At 37.0% G+C, this 20208-nt stretch overlaps 1 protein-coding gene across 2 annotated transcripts; it reads right to left on the bottom strand.

Annotated features, from left to right (window-relative positions):
* Nucleotides 1–1315: 1315 nt before the first annotated feature.
* On the bottom strand, nt 1316–20167 carry LOC117303921 (broad substrate specificity ATP-binding cassette transporter ABCG2-like). Of its 2 annotated transcripts, XM_033788380.1 has the most exons (18): nt 19791–20167; nt 19121–19194; nt 11187–11287; nt 10812–10871; nt 9832–9946; nt 9362–9514; nt 8526–8683; nt 8074–8225; nt 7625–7732; nt 6933–7138; nt 6606–6671; nt 6141–6226; nt 5596–5685; nt 4771–4895; nt 4091–4245; nt 3365–3454; nt 3043–3107; nt 1316–2830 (listed from the first exon to the last, which is right to left on the bottom strand). In XM_033788380.1, the coding sequence occupies exons 2-18, from the start codon at nt 19190–19192 to the stop codon at nt 2683–2685; spliced, it is 1950 nt and encodes a 649-aa protein (XP_033644271.1). In that variant the 5' UTR covers nt 19193–19194; nt 19791–20167; the 3' UTR covers nt 1316–2682. The 2 variants fall into 2 exon arrangements, with proteins under 2 accessions (XP_033644271.1, XP_033644272.1); XM_033788381.1 differs by lacking the exons at nt 19121–19194; nt 19791–20167 and adding an exon at nt 14039–14090.
* Nucleotides 20168–20208: the final 41 nt, after the last annotated feature.

The following is a 20208-nucleotide window of genomic DNA, read 5'->3' as shown; positions in this document are numbered from 1 at the left end:
GAGGAAGAAAATTTTAACCAAGTAAGGTTTTATGCCAAAAATTATTTTGAGTAATTATCAATAGTGTCCAGTGCCTTTAAGCAGCTCTATGAAATTGGACGCAGGTTGACCGGGGATTACGCCGGGTCCCAGCCCTTCTGAACATTCCGGATTTATCTCTGCTAAAGACAAAAAGGAAGCTTGATAACATTGTGGTTGCTTTAGTCCTGCAAATCGAATCATTCATTCGACCTTCAACATTCAGGTTTATTGTCTCGCATGACATGAATAAACTAACAAACTGATGTTGGAACATCAATCAACTGTCATGCTTGATTAAGGGCAACTTCCAAGGCTGTGTAGCAACATGGATGTAGATAAGCCATTTTGAAGTATAGTGAACACAATACTATTAATAATCACATTATAGGTTTGGGTAAATCTGTCTGAATGCACCCGAACCAAATAGTGCCCTTCTATAGTGGCCACCATTATTTCAAAATGCTTATGGCACGTGTTGTACGTGCAGATCCTTCGAATACTCGATCATCCACCCCTAATAAACTATAGTCTTCAAGACCATCATACGTTCATTTCCGATATCGCAACACGAATTACTGGAACTCTTCGAAGAGTAATCTGTAGGTCCTTCACTAAAATCAGGCCCAGTGCCTACGGCAATTTATTTTTCGGTACATCGAAATTAAATGTATTTTCATGGAAGTCAGCAGGGCTAGTAACCCAGAATTTTTAGTAGCCCTGATGAGATTTTGGTAGCCCGAAAAACACATTATGTCTTGAGTCACGGCACAAACTTTTCATACACCATTCAGCACAGTTCATTGCTGTTTGTAATCTTTGCATTATTTTTCCACTAGCCCTTTAGGCTAGCAAACTGGATAAATGAGTAGCCCGGCTGTAATAGTAGTCCCGGGTTAGCGGCAATTTCTGTACATCGAAATTGCCACAGTCGTAGTGCTTTTCAATGGGTTTTTCCTTTTTTTCTAAATCGATTTAAAAATTCTTGAATTTTTTTGAGGAAGGCAATTCTATACTACAGGAAAAATATCCGTCCCTCCGAGCCAGACGATTTGCGCCCTCTAGTGCCGTGACTAATTGGTGACAAAGTATGAAAAACGGCGTCTCTAAACACATTTCACTAGTTTTCTGCGGAGCAGAAACAATTCAAGAAATCGGCCCTGTGAGTTTGAGACTTGAAAGTATAAACAAGTACCTGGACGATAGTCCCCCCCCCTCGTGTTTGGTATCAAATTGCTGACAGTTTAAAAGTATTGTTGAATTCACTTCTTGAAAATATACCCCCCCCCCCCCCCCCCGCAACATAAGCTGTTAATTTTAGTTTGTTAAATATTGTTTCCATATGTTTTTTGTTTTTAAAAAAAAACTGTCTACACCTCCATCCATTTACCCTTCAATACCCTGTTGGTTCACATCAAACATTTATAAACTTCTCATCTTTACATTAAATTTATTTTAAGTAAGAAAAACAATATACCCTTTTATTAAATAGAACTATATACACGTATCTGGGCCCAGAGATATAGCCTGTGTCCTGAAGACTCAGACCATGCTATGACAATGACTAAAATAGGCTGAATCTGAACCAACCCTTACAAAAAATGGAATAGGAATCCTTAAATATCTATGAATCTATCAGAATTCCGCCTACAAGATAGGACTTTTTGTGTGAGGGAAGAAGCTACGGCTATGGCTAATGGTAAACTCCGAGCCTTGTCGGTGATTCAGCCAGAGCCACAACCAAAGCCATTGATTCAGAAACAGCCTGATGACACGGATCTCTGGGGTTTAATATGAAAGCACACACTCAGCCATCTTCATCTTCTTTGAACTCCACTTTGCATCTGTAGTTTCTGACTTATCATAATGAGAAGTGATGTAGCTCTTCAAACATCTCGCTGTTTACATCCTCACTTTATATTTGGTGTGTAGCTCAACTTGAACTTTGGAATCCCCTTGCTTGTTGAAAACTCTCTACTCGTACCTTGCTCTCTGGAAGGCTCCACTTCAGAATCATTCTGATTGTTGAAAGTCTAAACAAGTACTTTGGAAACACCTTGCTTGGTGGAAGTCTCTTGTATTTTGGAATAACCTTGCTTTTCCAGAAGGCTCTATTTTGTATTTCAAAATCATCTTGCTTCATGGAAGTTTAAACAAGTACTTTGGAAACACATTGCTTGGTTGGAATCACACTGCTTAAAAAAGTCTGAACAGTACTTCGAAAACACTATGCTTTTTGGAAGCTCTCTTCTTGTACTTTGGAATTGCCTTACTTGTAATCTCTACAATCTTAAGACCCATCCTGCTGCTTAAGACCCATCTTGCTGCTTAAGACCCATCTTGCTGCTTAAGACCCATCTTGCTGCTTAAGACCCATCTTGCTGCTTAAGACCCATCTTGCTGCTTAAGACCCATCTTGCTGCTTAAGACCCATCTTGCTGCTTAAGACCCATCTTGCTGCTTAAGACCCATCTTGCTGCTTAAGACCCATCTTGCGGTTGGCCAACTCTACTTGTACTTTGGAATTGCCTTCTTGTAGGAAGTGTTTGCGGTAGTACATAAGACCCATCTTATTATTGGACAACTGTTCTTTTACTTTGGAATTGTCTTCTTGTAGGAAGTGTCTGCGGTAGTACATGAGACCCATCTTGCCGATGAACAATTCTACTTGTACTTAGGAATCAATCTGAGTTTGATGTAGGTCAGAAGCAACAAGCAAACACACATGATGCCAAGAGCAAATTCATTCTGCCAAAGTCCCCAGGTTGAGTAATTGATCCCTTGACCGTCGAGATAAGACTCTCCAGACATGCTGTTCATGAGTGAATAATAAAAAGGTTTATGATTACACTTGTTCAAACCGGTTTTTAAAGGGAAAACCGGTTTCATGTTGAAATGAATCCCAATAAAACCTGTTTGGTTAAAGGCCTACAGCAGCTTTCGATAATAAAACAACCGTTTGAGAACTATCGGTGCAAATGTTATTATATGAATTTTAAGATAAGGAAAAGGAAAAGTTCTCACCAGATAGTACTGTTGCCTATCATCCCGCAAAACTTCAGTCCGACAAGTTCATTTATACTCAACGCCTGCAAACAAAACGGAAAACACAGGCATGATTATTGGTCCTTAAAAAAAAAATAGAGGAGTATTTTATCGAACACAAGGGCTTTAACAGGGTGTTTAATCACTATTCTGATTTTCCCCAAGGGCAAACCTTTTCTTTTCCACCATTCAGATCAATTCAACCCAAAGTGAGGTTAGGAGGAAGACATAGTCTGGTACCTTTTGGTTGATGGAAGAATTGGTATCTATTATGTTACAGAACACTAGGACCAAGACTTACATTGAGACTGTATCTGAATAAGCTTAGGTATTGGATCCACTGCAACCAGGAGGGTAAGGATGCGATATTGACCAGTAGGCCACTGAATACCTGCAAGACAAACACAACAAAACATCTCAAAAGAAAACCAAATTGCTCATTTTAGACACGCAAAACCCAAATGTATTTCACTGTTTATATATATATTAAACATGTGACAATAAAACATTAATACAAAATTAATTTTAAAAATGTTAAGGGGATTTTAAGCTTTGTTTTATTTGTTGCTTTATTCATTTAAGATTAAGATCATTTTAAACATATGAATTAAGAAACTTTATATCACAAATAATGTTAGCAAGAGTGGGCCTGAAAGGAAACCCGTGTCTGGTTCCTTTTGAGTGGCACTGGTTTGGCACGAGTCAATTTACAGGCAACCAGTTCCAGGCCATAAGAATCTCCAGAAAGAAAATCGATGTTTATTATTTAAAAAAAAAAATTTTTTTTTGGGGGGGGGGAAGATAGTGAGTACCAGCTAGAAGAATGTTGTTTGTGCTGCCAAAGTGTTAATTTTGCATGCAGTGTGGTTGGTTTTTTCCTCCTAGTCGCCTGAAAATATTCTCTTGTGAGACATAACAGGGCCTCTAGGGAAAATACAAAACTGACAACTAAAGAATACAGTGTTTTTCAGAGAATACAGTGTTTTTCACCTTATTTTGAGAGTCTGACATGAAGTAAATTACTTACAAGCATGACGACATAACACAAGGAGACAAGTAAAGTGGCGACACTCTGTAAGGTGACCGTACTACTGATGGCAAAGGAGAGGCTGCAAGCAGTAAACGTCGTCATGATCAGATTCAAAAGGTAGACAAAGAATGATCCTGCTGTCGCCTTCAAACCTGGTGAGGAGAAGTCGAGAAGTTCACATCTCACCAAGGAGCACTTAGTACATACAAGCTGTTAAAATATTGCTTAGCGATGTAAGGTTACCAGCCTAAACGCCATTTTTAAACAAATACTTTTATGACTGATTCCCTGTCAATTGAGGCTTTTTGCAACAATCTGCTTGTATTAAATTGAGCCCTATAATTTTTAACAATTAAAACAAAAAATATCTTAGTTATAATGATTGGTCCTGTTAGAATTTTTAAAAAGGCAACTAAATGGGCCTACATTCAGCCTTTCATGAACCATTACGCCCCCACCCCCCTACAAAAAAATACTTAAATAAATTTAGACATATGTTAATTAGTAAATAAAAAAATAAAGAAGTAAACATGTAAATAAAAATAAATAAAACAATTAAGTATTAAACTGAGTTTTGGTTTTATTCCAATTAAAAAAACAAAAAGAAAAACTTAATAAGACTGTAAGAGGACTACTAAATCTTAAGCTGGTACCCACTTACGCTGGTACCCACTTACCAAGCATCCAGTACGTAATGAGAGCGAACAAAGCCGTTGGTAATATTCTCATTGGCAACAGATCGCAGAATATTTTTGAGATGAAGAAAGTGGACACCCTGTAAAAACCACTCGCTGTCTCATGTCTGTATAAAACGGCGGGAAATAAGAAAGCCAAGTTTGACAAAAGGATTCTTGAGCTCTTTGAGTTTGTCAAAACAACTTCCTTTTAAAGGAACGTTACAGAATTGGTAAGAAACAAAAATCATGAAGATCAAAGATTTACCAGCAGTTCTCTCGTGACCCATGCCAGAAGGCCGATCGCTCTCAAACTTTTACAGGTTTGTCAGTTTATGTATATGGTGGACTACATAAAGTGCTTACACTGCCAGCAACTTGTTTGCTAGCAAAACCAATTCTGTAATGTTTCTTTTACAAAAAAAAAAAATTTCTGTAAAAACCAACTTACAGTGTCTGGGATAGATGGAGTGAATGACAATATATTTAGAACTGCTCAATGTCAATTCTTTAAATGTTTTACAAAATGACCTTTTGCCAGCCCTACAGACTCAAAGTAATAATTAAACAAGTTGAGTTTCTAAATATGGTGTCATGTTAATTTGAATGAAAGATATAAAAATAACAAAAACCTGAACAGACTGGGTCTTGCTCAATACACCATCTTGGAAACCTCTTATTGACAGGAGTATGATGGGAATATTTTTTAGCTATGACTATTTATGCCTGCATTATCCCACAGGTAATTTTGAAAAAACCCATCAAGCTACTAATTGAATAATTAATGATTTAAAAAATGATTTGGGGTTGGAAGAAGAGTTGACTTACACAAAGATGACCCTTTCTTGGATGAAGGCTTCGATGGCACTCATGTTTCCAAACACCATATTCATGGTCACAAACAAAAACGCACCAACTCTAGAAATATGATAATTATTTTCAATGTTTCATGCATACAGAAGGAACATCTCCATAAAAGAAATGTATAAAAAAAAATACAGGTAACTAATAATTACAACATCTACTAAGTTCAATCTATTTATGCTTATCTCATTTGGGATAAAAGTTATGAAACTATCGCTGCTGATTTATAATGGGCAGAATGCCAGCTTTGTGTTTCTAAATTTGATTATCTGGGTTCAACTTTTAAGACCCTTTTTGCTCAATTCAGCCCTTATTCCTAGCTATAACACTAACAGACAGAAAGCCACCTAAGACTCGAGTTTTTAATTAGATTTCTGTGATCAACTTTATGGAACTCTTACAGCTCTTCTCAGCAGTTATGGCTCAAGGACAGAATCAAGTTTGCAGTGAGCATGGAATTTCACAGGAAGCATCAGTTTCCCTGATAAATTAAAATAATTTTGATTTACCTATTCTGGATTCCGGAGTTTAACGAGAGGTCCAGTTGCCAGAAGATGACACCAAGAACCAGGGAAAGGAAAATCATACTCAGAGGCTACAACAAAATAAATAGGAATATAAATAAACACAAATAAATTTACAATTGAAAAGACAGGAAAGTTTAGAGAATTTTTCACATCAAATTAACTTTAACAAACTACATTATAAGATGTTTTCTTCTGGGACCAATTTCATTGAGCCTCTTTAACAGAAATGGTGCCAAAGGTTTTCTGCTTTGCAAATAAGTGGGAGACCACATTGCAAACAGTACATATGACATTATTTTGACAATTTATTTCAGGTAAGCACAATTGTTTTGTGCTTAATAAGCAGCTTAGTGAAATTGGGCCCAGTTGCTTACTGGGTTCTTTTTAACATTTTCAAAATTTCAAGTTTTGACTCATTAAAAGGGAATGTGTGACAACTTTACTGACCTGAAATATGGCAAGTTGTGGACTTCTGATGAAATTGATGATGGTTCTCTTCGAGACATACTTCAACTGTAGAGAAGAAAAAAAAGAATAAACTACTGTCAGACACAAGAAGGATGCAGGAGGGGCAGAAGGAAAATGTTTGTGAGTAGGGAAAAAGGGAATGTTGATACAATTGTAACTACAACAAAGTTTGCACTTGATCTTTGCAAAGGGCATTACAGCAAAAGCGCAGGGCACCACAGCAATTATTGTGGGCGCTGTGGGTTTTTCCAAGGCCTGCATTACTAAAATAAAGTAATTGAATAAAAATAACATTTTATTCTTTACCTGGACAGGAAAGGAAGTTGCATATTGAATATCTTGCACAATCGCGTCATCTTCCCCATTTTTATGAGACAGATGGATGACACCGGCGTCGCTAGTCATCGTTTCATGTCCCGTTGACGCTTTGAACAGCTCAGCTAGAGATGGGTTAGCGGAGAGGCCATTGTCCATCTCAGTCAGTATGACTTGGGTGCCTTTCTCACAATCACCTGAAATGGGAAAATCAGAAGTTTGATTGCATTTGGTATAAGGGACAGAGATTATGGGGGTTCGAGTCCCCACCAAGAAGATAGGGAAAAGTTAGTAGAAATACAAATAGGGATACATTGGATTTGAACTTCCTCTATCCATTGGGCTAGATCGGTGGTTTCGTGGTATGACATGTATTCTACATGAAGCAGTGCAAAGGTTGTGGGTTCGAATACCACCCGAGTGATTTACCTGTGGAATCGGGGAAAAAAAATGAGTATACAAATTATGAAAGGTATTTGTAACAAAACAAGTGTTTAAGGCACACTACAAAGGGAGATGTCCACTGCTCGGTACTATGTTTTATCAATGGTACCTCCAATACAGAAATCAAAGAGTATTAAGATTTTAGTTTTTAAAAGTTTTTTTGGACAATACAACATCTTGACCAGATATCGTCCAATTGGAAGCACAACAATTCAAAAATCTATCATCAAAAGATTTACCATTCTCCTCTGCTGCAGGACCAAGTGACTTAAGAGATGAATTCAAGTAGCCATTGATGACATCAAGGAAGAAGTCTGGTGGGTTGTTGTGCTCCTCACACTGGTAACCTGTCATAGAAAGAACACGGTAAACAAAATAAGCAGCTATTTGTTGCTTTGTTAAAAATGTTCTTAACTTGAACTTTTTTTTTTCTTTTCTTCATTTCATCCTACATTTCTAGCAAGGTTTTAGCCCGGATTTGGTAAAAGGGTGTCCGAATTTGTGTGAAATTTAAGAACTGGGTGTTAAACTTCTTCACTTACAATACTTTCAAATGCAAATGACAGATAAAACAGAGTGTTCAAATTTCAAAAAGGGTGTCCAAAAGACACCCAGACACCCCTCTTGCAAACACTAGAGGGGGTAAATGTTACTACCTGTAATACAGACGAAAGGTGATAAAATTTACCGATTGATTCAAAGAAGTTGAGAGCCCCTTCCGTGGGTCCGTGGTAAACTGTTGCGCCTTTATCCAGAAGATGCAGCGTGTCAAAAAGCCGGTAGATGGAGAATCTTGGCTGGTGAATAGAGAAAATGGTAGTGCGCCCTCTCTTGGACAATCTAGGAAAGGGTCAGGATAAGATTAATAATAATTAGTTATTAAAATGAGGTAAAGCCAGAGGTAGGTTTGGAATTCTACATAAAAAATATATAAATGTTTTAATGGTCTGATGTTTTGACCCTAGCAGAGTCTTTCTTGAAGGCTAAAATAAATATATATTTTTTTTAGCCTTCAAGAAAGACTCTGCTTTGGTCAAACGCCACTAACTATTTTTTGCAACAAAACTTAAAAAGTAATATTATTTTGTAAACAAAATTTAAATGATTTTTTTATAAAAGATTCTAAAATGAGATAATCACCTTGAGAGGAGAAGCATAACAACACTGGCTGTAGCGGCGTCCAGACCCGTTGTAGGCTCATCAAGAAACAGAACGCTTGGCTTGGTGATCAACTCCATCCCAATGTTAGTACGTTTCCTCTCTCCACCGGAGACGCCCCGGATAAACTCAGTCCCAACCTGTAACAAATATTTGGACAGAAAAATACGATTCTACTCTTATTTGCATTTCTTGTTTCATCCAAACAAAATCCGCTCCTTCATGAAACCGTTTTAAGAAAAATAAGACAATACTTTTTGGCACAGCTCTGTCTGCACAAGTAGTTCCCAGTAGTAAAAGTAAGGAAAACAAATGAAGGATCAACTTTTTGGTGTAGTCCTTCAGCTGAACTGGGGGCCTTTCTCAAATCTCAGCTTGGGCTTCGTATCTGGCTTGGGATCCGCGCGCTCTGCATTAGCAGTGGAAACGTAGCAAGTATATACATTTTTGGAGCATCGTGTATTTTTTCATCCGAGTACTTGTTGTGTATTTTTAGCAGACAGAACCTAGAGCAGAAGTCCGAGCCCAAGTGAAGGTTAGAGAAAGGCCCCTGAACTTCCCCCTCACAGGGCACACTAAGGCTGTGTCGGAATGGGCGGCTCCGGCTACAGCTAGATTTCCCCGCCATCCTGTGTTGAGGTATAGGACGCCCTTAGCAACACCCTTAGCAACAGCCGTAGCCGTAGCTGTAGGCGCCAATTTGGACATGGCCAATCCCTCTGGAATGAGTGTCTAGGATCTGCCTCTTCCCGGATTTCCCTGTGTAAGTATAATTAGTTGATGTTTCCACACCCTTTTGCTAGTCAGTCCCAACCTACCCTTGTGTTCCCACAATCTGACAGTCCGAGCTCTGTGATGACGTCTTCAACTCTCTCCGCCCGTTCCGAGTGGCTGAAATTACCCTGGAGACGAAGGGCGGCCGAGAAGGCAAGATTTTCTCTTACTGTCAGTGTTCCCATGACAACGTCATCCTTTGATAAACAACAAGAATATTACAAGATGGCGTTCAGCAAGAAAAGATAAAAAGATGTGTCGAAAATACAAAATTCATTCAGGAAAGGCAAATTGTATGCTGTTTATGGATCATAAAATGGTTGAAGGGTTGTGAAGTATGGCACAATTCATTTGGAGTTGTTGTCAAAAAGTCAGTTTTCCTCCTACATCTTAAATTGGAATTTCCTTCCTTTTCTTCTCTCCGTTTTGTTCTTTGTTAGTTCATTGATTAAGTTCACTTTTCTAAGAGTCCTTGGCTTCACACTCAGAATAAATGAAATGAAATGTAGATTACCTGCACCACGTAGCCAGAGATACACTTGAAGTTAGCAGGTTGCTTTGCGCCGTCTACCAGCACAGTCCCGCTCACTCCCCTGGGATCTTTGCGTCTCGCCAAGATGTCAAGAAGGCTTCATAACAAACACAAACAAAGGAAAAACCGTCACAATTAAAGGCAATGAACACGTTTTGGTAATTGTCAAAGACCAGTTTTCTCACATTTGTGAAAACTTGGGCTCAATTGGTCATCAAAGTTGCAAGAAAATAATGAAATAAACATTACTCTGTGCTTTTAGATGTCTGAGACAAGCCTCAGACCTGACGTCTTTCTCAGATCAAAATCAGAGAGAAATTAACTCTTTCTCCAAAACTAGGGTACATTTATAGAGGGAGCTGTTTCTCACAACATTTAATACTATCATCAGCTCTCCGTTGCTCATTACCAAGTAAGATTGTCTGTTGACAATTACTTGGAGTACTTACCAATAGTGTCCAGTGTCTTTAAATGCTCCAAGTAAGTCTTTATGCCAATATATATTTTGAGTAAATACAAAGCATGTCCAGTGCCTTTAACTGACGGCAACATTACAATTTACGACTGACAAGAAATCCCACGAAACGAAATTGGGTCACTGTAAATCTAAATTTTGGTGTTTGTTAAAAAAGATATATCGTAGAGTACAAGAGGTGATGAAGGAGGGGGCTATACTGGAAAATTTATGACAAGCGAAAACACCTGAACATTTTTTTTGCAATGTTCAAGATTGGAATAAAGACATATTATGATGTTGACAATATTTATTACTTCAACATTTCAATGATTCCTGTGTTTGGATTAAGTTACCGAAGAACTTTGATGAACTTTTAAGAAAGAGGAAAAACAATGTTTTTAATAATTTTACCTCCTGCCACAGACTGAGAGTAAACTTTTATTTGGGTTCATTACGTTGAGATTTATTAGCATTTGCCAAAGCGGTACAAAGAAGTTTCACTTACGAGGTTTTTCCACTCCCTGTTGGTCCCATTATTGCATTCATCCCAGGCTGGAATACTCCACTGTATAAAAAAGTATCAAAATAATCAGTAATTGTAATAACAAATTAAATAGTTAGGCCTATTTATTACAAATAATTAAGTCATATAGGGTCGATTTCACAAAGAGTTAGGACTAGTTTTAACTAAGGACTAGTCCTAGGAGATAATTAAAACGTATGCTAGTCCCAAGTTAGGATGAGTAACTCATCCTTACTTGAGGTAAGACTACACTAGTCTTAACTCTTTCCGAAATCCACACTGAACTCAGACGAGTAAGCCAAGGAAATGTTTAACAGAGAATTTGAAATGGATGACCAATAATAATTTCACACTTACGTTATGTTATTTAAGATGGTTTTTGTAACATCCTTTCGCTTGACTTTGACTTTCACCTCGCAGTTGATGTCATGAAAAGATAATGTAGAACCCAGCAACTCCTGGTTAAAAAATAACAAACAATTAATTCATCATCTATGTGTAATAAACTAAAATCTGACAAGCACTAAACAACATAAAATCGCATCAACAACTTTTGAAGAAAGAGGTCAAATAACAATAAAAGAATTTGAAAAGGGATTTAGTGAGTTCTGCCATTTGTTTGTCCAGCTGTGAGTCTTGTTACATGTGTCTAGTCTACTTGTTTACCTGTCTCGCTTGTTTTCTGTTTGTCTTTCTTGCTTGTTTTGTAGCCTGCTGGGATTGTTCTAATTACCAGCATAAATCAAGAGAGACAGATATTATAATATCCATTAAGCCACCCCTGGATGAACAGAGCTTATATAAACCGAGAGGGAAGGTATTGTTTTGTAATCACTCTTAAAATAACTGGCAATAGCAACTTTGGTTAAAACCTATTGCAACTTACGACATTAAATCATGTTGAGAAATATTTCACTGCAAAGTAATGTGGTTATATGAACAAAGATATCACTGTATCAGTTTCTATGACTTTACAAGAAAGTCGCCATTGCCTCAACTTAAATATTGCTTTATAAAAATAAAATAAAAATACCAAAACGAAAACTTTTCGGTAAAGTTCCCAAATTACCAACAGTCTAGGTCACCATACAGGGGATTTCCCCAACCCTCAATCACTCTAAATCAAAATGGGGTGGATTTAAAAGTTAATACAAAGGATTGTATTAAGGGACCAATCTACTTTTAGGTTTAAAATTAAATCTTTCAGATTTGAATTTTAAATGCTTCTATGATTTATTTTTAAATTTTAAAGATTTACTAGTCCCATATTACAATCCTCTGAATTAACTTTTAAATCCCTCCAATTTTAGAGTGTAATTCACATAAATCAAGACAATATTTTCCTCTTAGTATACAGGAGTACCTTTCTACTCCCCCCTAAAAGAATTTCTGAGATTCTAAGCACACAATATTACGACACAAGAGGGGGTACACCATTCCCGATATAATGAGCACCAAAATAAGGTACCACCCTCCCATTAAATCTTGCACTAAGGCCCTTACAATGCCTTGTGCAGCTTAACCAGAAGATACTAAGCTATAGTTCCATTACTACCGACTCTTTATAAAAGTGTCAGGGAACTTCAGGAATCAAACACAAAAGATCAACAAAACAACATCCAATCTCGTCTCAAACCACATTGATCCGGATGAAGCATTAAAAAGGAGTCCACAATTGTGGCAGACTTTAGGCCTTGGTTTAGAAGACCTTTCTTTATCTAGTGCCTGGAAGGAGACCTCCTTCAGAGACCTTCTTCCGCTTAGTATCAAGGACTATAGTTATACAGAATAGCCTGAGTATTTAATTGGGACTGGGAGCCAAATTGAGAGTTGGTGTTTCCACCACAGGCCTTAAAATAAACCATGGCACACACAACAATTGCAAAGGTGCCTGTGCTTTGGTCCCCTATACATAAGCAAGGGCTATATTACTAACTTACATTTTCCTATACAAGTGCCCCTTATCAAAGGAAAACTACTGTGCCCCTACAAGAAAGAAAATCAAGACCTGTCACCAAGTGAAATAAAGGCATGTAAAAGTATCTCAACATAACATAGGCCTATCGCCTACGAAAACAAACCTGTAAAAGTTTTGGTTCAATTGGTCATCAAAATTGCATGAAAATAATGGAGGAAAAATAACACCTTTGTTGCATAAAACTGTTAGCTTTCAGATGCCTGAGAAAGGCCTCATGCCTGAAGCCTTTCTCAGATTCAAATTTTGGGGTGAAAAACTACCTCTTTCTCAAAGTTCTACACTACTTCAAAGGGGTTCTATTTTACAGTTTTAAAAATCAACAGCTCTCCAAAGCTCTTTACCGAGTAGAGTAGGTCTAGTTTACACCTTGCCTTTAAAACCTACAAGTAAGTTACTATTTTTTTTGAGAAGCTCACCAGGCTACCTAAGAAGCATGTTTGATTCAAGGGTGATTCAAAGGGGGGGGGGGGGCAACAGGGTGCCAATATTAAGGAAAAAACCTGGAAAAACCCTGCACTCCAATCACCTAAGTCAAAATTTCAAATATCTAAAACACAATAGTTCTCCAATGCCACTCATAAATTGACATTATTAATAAAATTACCCAAGCGTGTCTGCTTAAAGACAGTGGACACTATTGGTAGGCCTAATTGTCAAAGACCAGTCTTCTCACCATATGCATAAAACATATGCATAAAATAACAAACCTGTGAAAATTTGAGCTCAATCGGTGGTCGCCCTTGCGAGATAATAATGAAAGAAAAAACACCCTTGTCACACGAAGTGTTGTGCTTTTAGATGGTTGATTTCGAGACCTCAACATTCTAAACTTGAGGTCTCAAAATCAAATTCGTGGAAATTCCAGTCTTCTCACTTGGTGTATCTCAACATATGCATAAAATATCAAACCTGTGAAAATTTGAGCTCAATTGGTCGTCGAAGTTGCGAGATAATAATGAAAGAAAAACACCCTTGTCACACCAAGTTGAGGCTTTCAGATGCTTGATTTCTAGACCTAAAATTATAAATCTGAGGTCTCGAAATCAAATTCGCGGAAAATTACTTCTTTCTCGAAAACTATGTCACTTCAGAGGGAGCCGTTTCTCACAATGTTTTATACCGTCAACCTCTCCCCATTACTCGTCACCAAGTAAGGTTTTATGCTGATAATTATTTTGAGTAATTTATTACCAATAGTGTCCACTGCCTTTAAATGAATACAAAATCTTACCATAATAGCCACAATTCAGTTGTCACCCTGTTCCATCCACAGAGATCAAAATGCATTTATATCCCAACAGACAAAGACAACATCTCAATTTATACTAAGACCAAACAACAATATGCAGGGGGGGGGGGGCACACACAACTCAATCACGAGTCAATTTAATTACTGGTTATGAAACACTTTGTATATAATCGCTGGTAGGCCCTATCTCCATAGTATACAAATCAATTATGAATAAGCTACAGCTATGCTAATTACATGAATCTGGAATTGAGTTGACATTCTGAACAATCAGTCTGTATATATTAGGGGGCCCTACTTGTTTTTGACTGAAACAAAACAGTTGTATTTATAATCATTGTATCTCTATGCATTACATACAAATTATGAATGAAATACAACTCTGTTTGAACTTTATGCTAATTAGCTATTGAATCTGGAATTTAATTTAAGGTCGGCGACCTTAAAAAAAAAGTGTATATACATGCTGGTATCTCTATGAAGACCAATAAGCGTGGGTATGTGCGCATTACAAGTCTTTGTTATCATATTATGCTAATAACCTATTGATGAACAACTGTCAATAGATAACTTCTTGATTTGACCAAAACCTGATTTGTACTATGACAATTCTCAGCTTCATCAAAATGTGAGATGTGACAATAATCTGACATAAAATGTCATTAATAGTGAAAAAAAAAACCAGGATGAAACTGTGTTTTTATAATAATAATTTGGGGGGCTACTCCCTCTGAAGTAACGTAGTTTTTGAGAAAGAGGTAGTTTCTCACTAAAATAATAAAAAGACTTCTATTCTATAGCTAGAAGTCTTTAATTCCTATCTGAAAGCACACAAATCGTCAAACAAGGGTGTTTTCCCCCATAATTTTCTCGCAACTTCGATGACCAATTGAGCCCAAATTTTGACATGCTTGTTATTTTATGCAAATGATGGGATACACCAAGTAAGGTCACTGGTATTAGACAATAATTTTTAATTTTTTTTCACTGCTATTTAAATTGTATATCTGTATAATATGAGAGACTGCCTATCACAAGGCTGGACAGAAACTTCAAGTGCAGGTGATGAGGGCTACAGGTTTTGAAGACCATGTTTGACTTTAAAAGGGGTGTTAACTCAGTTTTGAATAAAGTACTATTATGTCTTGTATACTCTGTAGGCCTACAACCTGAAATATGTTGATGACTTTAGGCCGTCCCTAACAACCCACTTGTGCAATGTTTAGATTAGTGGTGAATTTCCTACAAATAAATAGATTTAATGGATGATTCACTTGTCAAGACCAAATAAAATTTGTACAGCATGTTGAAACCATTCAGTCGTACCCCCAAGGGAAATTTCTAGTGTTGAACTTCGACTTTGTAATGGAGCATTTCAGCAACACAAAGCCAACAAAAGCCAACAAAATTGAAAGTATCTGAAGCATGATTTGAATGGCATTAATACTGCATCATGATTCCATTATTAATAGCAAATAATAATAAACATGACTTTTAGAAAGCGCGTCAACAAGGCCTCGAAATACACACAGCAGTCGCCTTGGTGCCTCAAGGTATTGCTGTGGTACCGTCTGCAAGGTTCAAATTCAACATCTTCCTCATAGAAGTGCCCCTTAGCAGAGGGAAATTGATGTGCCCCTTCAAGAATTGAACTCATCAAGGCCTGATCAACTTTTACTATAACAGATGCAAGGTGCTGGACAAGAAGAGGAAAACAGGAAAGGGGGGCAGACAAGAGAAACCAAAATTACATGCCAACAGAAAAAAGATAAGTCTTGAGGGGCCTTTTTTTTTTTTTTACCAGTTGGATTTCTAGTAGGAGTAGGGAGTTTATTCCATAACCAAGAAGAGACAGAAAATTCTTGATTCCAGCCAGAATACGAGATTTGGAAATACCAAGACATCCTCCTACGGAAAAATGAAGAAAATACGAGGAAGACTTCCGGGTTCAAAGTATATTAAACTTTTTGAAGGAGCCCTCTCAAAAAAAACAAAAAAAAAAAAACAGGGGAGGGTAAATACTTAAATTCACTTTGTCTTCAAACAACTGGAAAAACAAATTTCTTTATTTTTTTTCTAGAAAAACAAATTTTGCTTTCAGGACCTCAAAAATACCAAAGAGAGGAAATGTCTCTGCAGAGTGGCACAACACTCTCTGGTGGTCTCGCTAAAAACACAGACAAAAATAACCCGATTTGAGGAAAGAAAGAGAGAAACTCGAAGGAAAAACCAAGACTGGTCAACTCCATGGGGTAGGCGCACATGTCACCCGATGAGGGGAAGATTAACTTTGGCCCAGGGGGGTTCAGAATGTCAAAACAAGAGAACAGATCATCAATTTGTGGGATTTGGTTTCTGTAAGGTAAGGTAAGAGAATCAGGCACGGCCTTAAAACTTATAAACTTTTGGCACTGTAGATTTTGTGGAATCATGAGTGAAACTGCACTTTTTTTTCTTAAGTGGGTTTAGAAATGAACAACTTTGTGGTGCTGAAATGTGTTGTGTCAATGAAAAGTTGTGCAAACAATAAATCACTCATGAATTTGTGAAGCATTTTAACGTTGAATCAGTATGGAACAAGAACATCTCGGGACAAGTTAAGCACCCAAGATCATTGGGCTTTATTTAAAAACAAAATTATTCTGTTTATAGCAAGTTAGAATGCAGGCAAAACCCCCAAATCTGTTATAGTAGTGTTTCATTTTATATTTTTGAATGAGCCATCCCATCCCTGAGCCCAAAGGCAGATTACATTTACCAGCCATTTGAAGTACGATCTTGCTTTCATTTAAACAGCGAGTCAAATTTTTTCCTCGAATTTCCCCAGGGGTCTTAGCTTTTTATAGCTCCATGCTTAGATAGAGATGAAACAGAATTATTACGCTTAACACCTCACATTGAAAAGAAATTGTGTTGATAAAACCACTTTCAAAATGTTCAACTCCACTGATTCTTTATTAGGTGCCGACCCCCAGTGGCTTTTGCATAACTCTTGGTGAATGGTTATTTTTTTGAAAGCGTGGTTGTTGTGAAAGTACCTTGAACAATACAAATAAATAAAACCAACAATTGTGTACTTCTGTAACCTAGATCACAACAAACCACTGTCACTGTCATGAAAACATTGAATTAGTTTTCACAAAACTAATGAAAAGAAAATATTATTGCTTGATAAAGGTCATTGCTTAGCAATAAGCTTGTGTGGTATTTAAGTTCTGCTTTTAGTTCAGTGTACTTTTAAAAGTTTTACTTTCAGTTAGAAAAAAAAAACGTTCAGTTTTATAGAGGAAAGATGATACCCATGAAAACAACTGTACTTGCTGGCCATTTGTGACTTGCTCTGCAAAAGAGGCCCTTTAAAAGAATATTATTTTCTCTTCTTTTAAATCCTTTTTTCCATTCTTGAGTCTATATAAATTTTTATAACTTTTTTAACAGGAAGGTTGATTTTGAACAATCAAGTCGAAAAACATTTTTTAGAAATAAGAAAAGTTTAAACAAATAGAGCCTACTGGTTGCAAATTATGACATGCACTGGGGGTGCATTATCAAAAACCCATCAATTCAAATGTTCAATGAAATCTTCTACCTTCGTACAATTTCTGGAACAATTAACTAAATTTAGTTCAATTAACTTTGTACATCCTAATCTAATGCATACAGTTCAGTTGTCCAAGTTGGTGGACCCTTTTTGGTGGACCCATTTGAAAATTGTAGCCTAATTCTCCAATGACTTTAAATTAATTAATTATCTCAACTTTTAGCCAAACAAACAACACAAATAGTCTCAACTTAATTGACAGAGAACTCCGCTCAAATGTTGTACTGTCATCTGGAGGTAAAAGTACCCTGCGGCAAGCCACACGGGAATTGAGACTAACACCACCAACTTAAGCCCACATGGGAAAAACAAAGCAAAGCCTTCTTTGAAATGCCAGGGCCTTTTGTCGCCAAATAAATCTTAGGGTTTCTGATGATCATCAAATGAGGTTTATTGAATTGCACCTGTTCAGACTGAAGGGTTTGCTGGTCTAAAACATTTTAGGAGAACATGTATTAGGTTAGGATTTACAGCCTGTGAAGAAAATGGGTTTAGGCACTGAACTTTATTATGATGGAAACATTGTGCGCCTACCTTTAGAATTGAGTTTTGTTGTTGTTGGGTTTTTTCCAAGCGGGAGGGGGGGGGGGGGGGGGGGGATTCTCTGCTAGCTTATTCAGCGCGAGGACATTCGATTGCACCCTCATTATGTGTGTCTCTGTGGTACGATCTTGTGGAAGTGGAAAATTTACCTCATTGAATAGCCTATTTTGGTCATATCAAGGATTTTGTGAATTGTGTTCTACTGTAATCTTCACATTCCAATCAGAACTCGAACACAAAAGGCCTTCAATTATTGTGTACTAGTCAGTGGCCCACCAGGAAAACAACTTTGGACAGGGCAAATAAAACAAATTTAGATGCCGCCTTCAATATTTATTGCTCAGCTAACCAGGAACATATCATTGTAATATTAATTAAGTGTATGACTAATCAATCAAAACAATTGTCCTAATTCACTATTTGGTCCCATTGTTTATTTTTCTATTACTTCTTTTTTTTCGTTTTTCAAAAAAAGGGAGGAAGAGGGGCTTTTTATTTTTTATTTTTTATTTCAAAATGGCCGCCATTCTTTGTTAAAATGTCAAATATCCATTGTTTTTTCTACTGCTGAAATACACAAAACATAAATGAAACAATTTAGTCGAGGCATTCAGACAAGACATTTCAGATTGTTTTTGCTGAGATTATTTAAAATAACCCTATTAAAAAAAAAAATAAAAAATAAAATAAAAAAGGAGGCGGCCTGTAAAAAGGACGCGAAACATGTTTTTTTTTTACTTGGCCTTAATTGTTTTACAATAGGGCCCTACATTGTGAAGACATTTATTTGTGTTTGTTCTGGTTTCTGTTTCGATTTTAATGTTTTTAATATTTCAGTTTAACCTTTGTAAAAAACCAAAGAAAAAAACAGCACAATATTTTGATTTTGAAACAAAAAAACTTTCCAAAGTGAAACAAACCTCCTCTTTGCTTTCTTTCTCCTTTGCCGATGGCTTCCCATTTGGAACAGGTGTTTGTGTCGTTTCTGTCATTTCTGTAAAATAAATATGTGAAACACAAATAGTTGAACTGACGACTAGAAAAAAATAACATTAAAAGAAACAAGCAGAAGTTTCTAGTTTGTTGGTCATGTTGGTTGTCAAAGCAGACTAAAACATTAGACTGCATGACTTGCTATACCAAGCCTACCCCTCACCTCACAATATTACTAGAATTTAAGTATCGACTATTGTCATGTAGAAAACTGAATCACAATTTCTGGTTAAAAAATGTATAGTATCCTGTCACTACCTTTTCATTCTTAATGAAATAAATCTGGTTCTCCAGAACAGGTTTCTGTACAGTAAATGAAGATGAATGAAGATGATCTAATTCTAATTTACTCAAATGAGATATTCCTACTTTAGTGTAGTTAAAAATGAGTAGTAATAAAGTGGTGGCAGGATACGGCAATTCACAATCATAGACGATAAAAAGCAATGATTATAATGAGAGAGTTTGGCTGTTGAAGATCATCTAAATAAAAAAACCCCCAAAAAAACAATGCACACAAAATGAAAAATCGATGTTTCACGAGTTCAAAACCAACAAATGCAAACAACAGACGAGGAATCTTGTTTTCACACATACCGTAAAAGTTGTTCCAAGTTATAATCTAAGGTGTAGCGATGTTGTTCATGCAGTGTATCTCACAAATCGTGCACGTGTAGTCCTCTTCGATCGACGCACACATGAGCAGCTGGCTTTGGCCGTCAATTACAAGCTAAACCACGGCAGTAGTCTTCGGACAGCCTCCCCGCAAATTAACTCCACTCGTTGTTTGGGAGTATTCACTTACACTGCATCAAAAGTCACCGTTATTTCTTATCGGTGCGTTTATTATGCTCAAAATTTTCAATGTGCACATCGTCTATCCAGCCCAGTGATCCTATGATATAACCAGCATCTACTTTCCCGGGGTTCGGTGCAGAATAGTTTTCCCAGCTCGTCGTGAAAATAACAAAACAACCCGGAGGTTTTGAATTGCGTGTTTCTGTAGGAATAAAGT

The sequence above is a fragment of the Asterias rubens genome, chromosome 20, assembly GCF_902459465.1.
Source record: "Asterias rubens chromosome 20, eAstRub1.3, whole genome shotgun sequence".
Classification (NCBI taxonomy): Eukaryota; Metazoa; Echinodermata; class Asteroidea; order Forcipulatida; family Asteriidae; genus Asterias; species Asterias rubens.
Note: the sequence above shows the minus strand (reverse complement) of the source record. Positions and strands in the feature narration are given on the sequence as shown.

Bases quoted from the DNA above. Each gene is read 5' to 3' on its own strand.
- LOC117303921 (XM_033788380.1), bottom strand. From the start codon at position 19,192: ATGACAGAAACGACACAAACACCTGTTCCAAATGGGAAGCCATCGGCA. The intron at 6,227-6,605 runs GTCAGTAAAGTT...ATTTTGTTGTAG, and splicing joins CACAACTTGCCATATTTCAG to CCTCTGAGTATGATTTTCCT. The intron at 3,108-3,364 runs GTAAGTCTTGGT...TTTTGTTTGCAG, and splicing joins TATTCAGATACAGTCTCAAT to GCGTTGAGTATAAATGAACT.